General features: G+C 37.7%; 1 protein-coding gene across 31 annotated transcripts in view; it reads right to left on the bottom strand.

Moving 5' to 3' along the window:
• Nucleotides 1-2,468: 2,468 nt before the first annotated feature.
• The window catches only part of clasp2 (cytoplasmic linker associated protein 2), a 68,522-nt gene continuing 63,040 nt past the window's right edge, over nt 2,469-7,950 (bottom strand). For all 31 annotated transcript variants that reach the window (XM_015372311.1, XM_015372313.1, XM_015372320.1 and 28 more), the window contains 6 exons: nt 6,902-7,082; nt 6,617-6,810; nt 6,394-6,522; nt 6,090-6,296; nt 5,893-6,009; nt 2,469-3,195 (listed from right to left, as the gene is read on the bottom strand). In XM_015372311.1, the coding sequence (XP_015227797.1) occupies nt 3,118-3,195; nt 5,893-6,009; nt 6,090-6,296; nt 6,394-6,522; nt 6,617-6,810; nt 6,902-7,082 (906 nt within the window). In that variant the 3' untranslated portion in view covers nt 2,469-3,117. The remainder of the gene's footprint in view (nt 3,196-5,892; nt 6,010-6,089; nt 6,297-6,393; nt 6,523-6,616; nt 6,811-6,901; nt 7,083-7,950) is intronic.

Here is a 7,950-nt window from a genome sequence, read left to right as displayed (position 1 = left end):
ATTAGGTAATTCAAGCTATATTAAACAATTATATCAAATATTTGTTGGATTCTTATTTTATTTTGTTTTCCTAAAATAAAGACTTTAGGAAAAACTGTGTGCTTCTCTTCTTTTTAAAATAAACAGGTCTATTCTTTCAAAATGAAACATTGGATTAGATATAAACAAGGCCGGAGCTAGATGGGAGCCAGGGGTGGCCATGGCCCCCCTACCATTTTTTCCCTCTAATACAGACGGTGGCAGCAGCAATACTCTCAAGTGGAATAATCATTTTAATTTTTCATATATTACTTACCATTTTTTCATTACATTCAAGTTCATAATTTCTTGACAACACTGTGGTTAATTATATCAATATACTAACATTAACAGAATTCATGCTCTTTTCAGAATTAGATTTTGTGTTAAATGGGGTAAAGAGAAAATGATGTGCAAGTCATCTAGGAGTCTTCTGTGAAATCATAGATAAATATTTTAATAAAAACTTAATAATCAATTTATGTAGATATTAGTAGTTGTAAATATCAATTTTATGCAGAATGATTATTGATAAAAGTAGGTAAGTAATGACAATGGAAAAGATGTTGCCCCAGAACTCAAACCTGAAAGAATTTTATCCAGTATACCTTTTAACTAGAAAGCACGGACGTTTAAATATATGCATCTATTTCTTAGCACAGGCTGTAGGAAAGTATAGTTTGTTTTATCTTTGGCTTGACCCTAAGGTTCTGGTGCCTATCCACTTTTGGCCACCCCTCAGTGTACATTTGTTATTGCCTGGCCACCTTTATAAAAAATTTCTGGCTACGCCTCTAAATATAAAAGTTGATCTAATTTGACAAGGGGAGTGTTGGCCTAGTGGTTAGAGCAGTGTGCTTGTGCTCTGAGAAAGTTGCACCCCACAGCCTGCAGTCTGGGTTCCTGAGAAAGACCTTTGACCACACACTGCTCCCTGGGCCATGCACTGTGGCAGTCCACCGCCCCCCAAGGAGATGGGTCCAATGCAGAGTAAAGTTCTCCAATGTGAGATCAATAAAGTCAATTATTAAGAAAATAAGGAAAATTTCATTTAGTAGACTCATGTATATTTGTGGTGCATTTTTCGGAAAGATAGGAATGTCTCCTGTTTTTTTGTTTTAAATGCTGCTGATCTATTATAGTGCTTGGTTTATTATTTGATGCCCGAGTTAACTTTATCAATTTCGTTAGTGTCAAGTACAATTTACATTATAATCGAGATTTCAGTTATACAAAGGAGTACTTTTATTTAAATATATGCCTAAAATATTTCATAATTGTTAAATATTAAAAAAACTATTAAAAAACAGAAGTAAGCACTTCAACCTAAATTAACCTGTAGTTTAATGATAAATCCATAATGAACATTCATCAACAGCATCATGTTTCACAGATAGGTTAAGGATAATGCTGTAGAGAAACTGAAAATTTAGATTTATGAACAAAAAAAAAAACAACTTAAAAATCTCTGGTTTTAATTTCAGCTTGTGAAAAATGGTAGATTGGAATTCTTTAGCAAAGCCTTGTGATTGTTTTTGGTGTGGCTCTCACTGCTTACATGGAAGCCAAGGGGTTTACAGGTCAGCTTGATGCCAAGTCTGGTACTCTCTTCAGCTGCTCCTAAATATACGGCCCAGAGAAAGAACAGATGCATAACTGAAATTCAGCACCACTAACTCAAATAGCCATGTTGCATAAGGCTTAAATGTTATCTTTTGCACTACATACGAGTGAGGCCACTTTATAATTAATGACTGCATGCTAACCTCCTACCCTCCATTTTTTTCTGCTAGCACAGCTTTATGCAGAATTACTAAAATTAAATTATATTAATCACTTAAACCTAATCAGTTTTTCTGTTTACAATCATCGTGACAAATTTGAAAAGAAATTGGGGAGTCATTTTTTAAAATCAGAAATATACTATAATTGATAAAAATTAAATAATTTTTTTTTTCTTCCCATTTATTTCCCCCCCTTTTTATTGGATTTTTGAAGACTGGAATCCATTTGCCTTAAAGATAGAGCCTGATACAACAGCCTGACATCGAGCCAAACTGTTTTTGGCACAAATTTGTATTGTTTTAACTTGGATTTTTACAATTTTTGAGTTTATTTTATTTTTCAACAACTTTTTTATAAGCTAAGCATTGATCTCTAACACTGTGGGTGAGGTGGAGTTTATAATTTGAAAATTTAAAAGTATATATAAAAAAAATACTTGGTCAAGCTTTGTATATTTCTAAGTTAGTTCTAAATTATTAGCATTTTTCTTTAATAGTTTAAAATATACTTAGATTTCTCAAAACAAGAAAAATCTGTTAAAAACACAACTTAACTAACTTTTCTTTTAACATTATATCTTCCATCACACATCTATAAAGAACCCTAAAAATAATTGAACCAAGTAAAGAAATAAAAACATGAATCTTTAAACATGAATGTGTGTAGTCATGATCTGTACAAGTTCTTTATTTCGTTGTAAGCACAGCTTTTTAAATGCACAAAGAAAACTAGAATGTTATAAAGAAATACAGTGAACAAGAAAACGAGAAAACTTAAAACGTGACATTTTTTTTTCCAGATCTGTAAATAATACATTTCTACAAATTTCAACAAAAGAACAGTGAGTGTAAGACTACAGCACACGCAACGGAGGGAAATAAAACATGGATGGATGGGTGAGGGTGCGTTCTAGCACCCCAGGCTGGGTGGGAGGGATGGTTATTGAATAATCCATTTTATTATCATATAGATATACATGTCCACTAAGTGATCATTAGCCATGTCTGGTCATACTTCATGTATAAAGCAGCATTACACCCATCATCCTCAGAAGTGGGGCTGATCAAACGTGAGCTTGCAGAAATGAAAAACCACCTGGGATCCATCTGAAAGGGCTGGACATGGTTCACTTAATTTAAAACCAGTTTTATGTGTTAGTTTGCTGCAGAGCCGGTGGGTCGTACCTTTGAGGCCGGGCAGCATCTTTCTATGAATAATAAAAAACAAAAGAGTAGGTGTGATCAGAGGAGAGAGTGTTTCATGTTGGCTGGGGACAGTAGCAGTTCTGTGGTCCCACTCTGGCAGGATTGACTTCTATAGAACGTCGACTGAGGATTCGCCGCCGGCGGAGCCAGACTGGGCACGCTTGATGTACAGATTCAACAGCTTCAGCTGCACAAAGAAAATAAGACAGGGTGGTTAAAAACTGGCTCCAGTTCTTAGATCAGGTGCAAACTGAAGGAAAACATGAGAGCTGTTTAGGCGTCATCATCATGGGATTTATGACGATGGAAAAAGGGAAAACATCAGGTAATAATAACTGCATTAGAGTCAAAGAAGTTTCTTTTGCTCTTTCTTAAATATGCAGAGAATAGTTCAAAGTTCTGTGTTAAAAAGAACAATAGTTATTTCCTTGTTTAAATAAAGTAAGTGCTTCTTCCATAAATATCAGTTATTTTTATTTTAAATAAATTTGTATTACGGTAATCTCAGACTTTTTCCCCACATTGTCATTCTAAGGGCTAAAGGTAGAACAAGCAAAAACTTTCTGTGTACTCTTGAAAAAATTACTTAAACAAGGAAAGGATCTTTTAAAGCAAAACTTAACAGCTCTGTCTACAGATGAGACTGGTTGTTATTATTATGTGCAATGTAATGAGATTAATCATAAAAAATGATTTGGTTTTTAATCGTTGTCCAGCATTAATACAGAGACATCCCGAATGGGGTGATGAAGAGCACACAGTCAAGATAAATCTGACTGAACATTGCTGGAGAGATCTGAAAATGACGTCTCCCATCAGACCTGATGGGGCTTCAGATGTTCTGGGAAAAAAAGATGGTGCCAAAAGATAGGGCTACAAAAAAACTTGAGGTTTGCATTGCTGCCAAAAGTGATTTAACAAAGTATTAAGTAAAGGTTGGGAAAACTTTCAGATGCACTGAACCTGGCAAACACCATTCCTGTGACTTTTAAATTATTATTCAAGAAACAATTCAAGGAATACAGTCATGCAAAATATTTAGCATTATTGAACTTTTTGTGTAGCTGTATTCTACAACCAAAACATTTACAGTATCTTATTAGAATATCAGGTGTTAAAGCATCACAAAGCAGAGCTTTATAAAGCAATGCAAAGAAAATTAAACATGATGTTCGGAAATGTACACATCCGAATATATGTGTTCAGCCCCCTTGACTAGAAAATATTCCTAACTTAAAGGAAGCTGGAGTAAACACAATTAATAAATGTAATCCAGGTGTAAATGTAACAGCTGAGATGGGAGAAAACATCACATCTTTTTTAATTGTTTAGAAGCTGGAAGGAATCCTGGGCAATTGGGCTGGGCAATGGATTGCATTTGAAAAATAATCACATTTTAAAAAGATGCAAATTTGAAATCAGAGGCTCTCAAGATTGGTCACATTACATGTAACAAAAGAAAGACACTAAAGGGATCACTTTAGCCCTTTAGGTAATACACTTTAAAGTATAGTTGACAATCTTTTATTTCTGGGTGAATCATCATATTAAGTGGTCCTCCCAATTGTCAATCATTCTGGTGATATGTGTACATAAGGCCATCCTACGTGCTCGTCCCGTTAGCTATATTTTTCCGTGCATGCGCACTTTCAGGCGTATATCTGTGGTGAGCGACAGTTTCAGCCAATCATTAAAGCTCACCTTTCTCACCATTGTTCTTTGAAAATAGCCGAGGGTTGTAATAAGAGTCTACGAAGTGTGTGAGAAGAAAAGAGGCCCCAGAAGAAGCAGATATATCCCAGAATACTTTGCATGGAGAGCTCACCTCGCAAAGCATGATGGGATTTGCTCTCACAGAGGCCCGCTGTCGCTACCCGGCAACTTAGGAGGAGTTACGTGACCAATGGAGCAAAAAGCAGTGATCATCTGTCCGAACGGTCAGTTACCCGAGTTCTCTATAAAGTCCACTATATAGTTCCCGCTCTATATAATGATTGAGGCATTTAGAGATTAGGGCGGAAGTTCCAGCACAGTAAGCTTGCATGAGCGACGCAAACAGCAACTTCTAAACGGAGCGTGCAAGAGGAGAAATGGGCTCGTGCATGACCTTACACGCATATTTTTTGCGTGTAAGTGGAGAGGGTGGGTCTTTTTAAAAATTCGCAAAAATCCTCCACAATATCTTTAATGCAGAGAGAGTGGCAGCTAGCAATCAGATCCGTGCACCTTTGTACTCAAAGGTTACAATAAAGTCCTGCAATAATGGACTCTGGATAAGCATGCTTTGCACGTTATGAAAAAACAAACTAAAACATTTACAAGCTAGAGTAACAGAAAACTAAAACTGCAGTTACAGTGTTGGTTCAAATTAATAGCAGTTAAGATTTTTGTCAAAATCATGCTACGGTTAAAGGAGACCAAAAAAATTATAAAATCTGGTGGCAGCAGCATGATGCTATGGGAAGATTTGGCTAGGCAGAGATGATGGGACAAACCTGAAAGAGAAGTTTCAGAAAACTTTCAGAAAAAAAGAATAATGGTAGGGCAGCAACCCCAAACATGTTTCCAAATCTATTTTTATTTGTGACATAAATTACCCACATAATCTAATATTAATGGTTATCGTTTTCGGATGGAAAACTAAAGGTCTGACGATGTAAGGTTTCTTTAAATAATAGATGCCATGATGACATCCTCAGTAAATAGGATGTTTTTCATGAACTGGCCGTCATAAAGCTTGGAACTCAACGCTACTCCAGACATTTTGAATTGAGAAAGCTTCCTGGATGGGAAGTGAAATGTCCTCAAACTTGGAAAACAAAATCCAGTGGATTGTTAATGAACTTTTTTTGGAATGGCCTTCAGGTGTTTGTGTAGAGCTCACCTTGCTACTGGAGAGTTGACTGAGGTGCGGTTTGAGGTCGTCTCCTATCACCGCGTGGATGGCCACCAGGCAGAACACGCAGGCTTTCCTCACACTGCTTTCTGAGTTATCGTAACCCTGTTGGACCACGTTAAACATGCCGCTTAGCCTACCGCTGTAGGGATAAATAGCCGTGTTTTTATTTTCTAACAGAATACCTGTATGAGTCCTGGCACGATCTCGGGCAGCATGCTGGCCAGGCCCTCACGGGGGACCCTCTCCACCACCTTCGTCTGCATCTTGATAGCAGCTAGGTTGATGGGGTAATCAGCTGACTGAATAATTGGACACAACACTTTGATACACTGGTCTGGACTGATGGATAACGCCAACATGGCAGCCGTCTCCTCTGCGGCTCTAACCACCTGTAGCCAAGAAGGAAAAACAAAAATATCACTTTAATGTGTGATGATGTGTAAATCAAGTGCTTCCAGTGGACTTAGCTCTTCTGTGTGAAAGTACCTCTTTGTGAGGATCTTTGTGCGCCTCCAAGGCCTTCATTATGGTGAGTTCTGCATAGTTCTTGAATCTCCAAGGCTGCTTGCCTAAAATCTCCCTCAGGACCCTCAAAGCCAGAGTTCGGATCACATGCTGAGGGGGTGAAAGGGATTTAAGAAGAAAATGAGAGGAATTTAGCTGCGCTCTCTTTTCATGAACTGAACAGCCTTTCAGCCAATGTTTGTACCTCTCTGTCCCCCATCGTCTCCAGCAGAAGCAGCAGGATGGTCTTAAAGTGTTCGTCCCACACCTGCAGGGTGTTTTCACGGATCAGCTTGAGCAGCTCGTAAAGCGCTGCCTTTCTTTCTTCCACGCGCTCGTTGTGATTTGACAGCTCCTTGAGGAGCTCAGCCACTCGCTCCGACTGATCCAGGCCGCTTTCTGTTTCAAGAAGAAAATATAAAATTACAAACTTTTCCTTTGAACAGGTAGCTTGTGGGTGACGTTTCACTCCATGTAGGCGTGGGCGTACCGTCGGTGAGCTGCCCCGATTCGTCCAGGCTGATGTCTTTCAGGTTCTGTTTCAAGGGGGGGTCGTAGAAGTGATCATGGCCAACTCGAGGGCTGGAGGTGAGGAGGGGGGTGTTGAGGAGTGAAGTCTTGTTGTCCAGAGCCATTCGACCGCCATCCATCAAGTCTGACATGTTTCCTCCCTGTTTGAAAAGAAGGAAGATGGAGGAAAACATTATGGAGAAGGTAGTTTAACGATCACTAGACCTCTGACTGCTGTCAGAGAGAGAAAAGGCTACTTTCATTTTTTTTGTATTTTGTGTCAAATTCTAGCAGGTCTTTAGAGCCTTAAAACATATTTTTAAAAACAGGGGGATAAAACCATCTCCTTCTCTTTCATTTCACTTTGCAGCTGTTATTGTTGGAATAACTCCTCAGCAGGTTAGATGATGTTATTAAAAGTAACAGTTATAGCATTGTTCTTTACTAGCCCATATTTTACCTTTACAGACGTTTTCTATGCTCCATCAACCATATCAACAATGGCTTTAGGTGGAATGTGTTAATAGTAGACGGCACAAAGTTTGCTCCTTGCTATGATTTCCACTCCAGTCTATCAAAGTAGCTTCATGTACATTTCTAAATCTCTTGAATACTTTCAATAATAATCAAACAAACATCTACTTAAAAGCCATAAATGTACTTTAGCATCAAAAAAAGTTAATCCTGATATTAAAACTATGCAAAATATGTCAGCTTATAAAAGCTTGGCTACTTTTAGGTTGTGGATTGTAACTGTAGGCCTAGAATATAAAAAAATGTTTTAACTATCGATTCCTCAGTTTATCCACTGTATGTTTTCTCGTATATCTTGGAACACCAATATATAATATCTGCCAACCAAACTGATATATTTCCACCTCACAGCAGATTCAATAAGCACCATTTCTCTGAACAGAAAGTTCTAATGTACTTATTCTGGTTTTAGTGGATCCTACAAACTCCAGCCAGAAGGAATCTGCTCTTTATTTCATCCTGATTTGTTTGGTTCTTTTATCCAATCCAAGGGTC

The sequence above is a fragment of the Cyprinodon variegatus genome, unplaced genomic scaffold (assembly GCF_000732505.1).
Source record: "Cyprinodon variegatus isolate N-32 unplaced genomic scaffold, C_variegatus-1.0 Scaffold71, whole genome shotgun sequence".
NCBI lineage: Eukaryota > Metazoa > Chordata > Actinopteri > Cyprinodontiformes > Cyprinodontidae > Cyprinodon > Cyprinodon variegatus.
The sequence above is the reverse complement of the archived record's forward strand: the minus strand, read 5'-3'. Positions and strand labels throughout refer to the sequence as shown.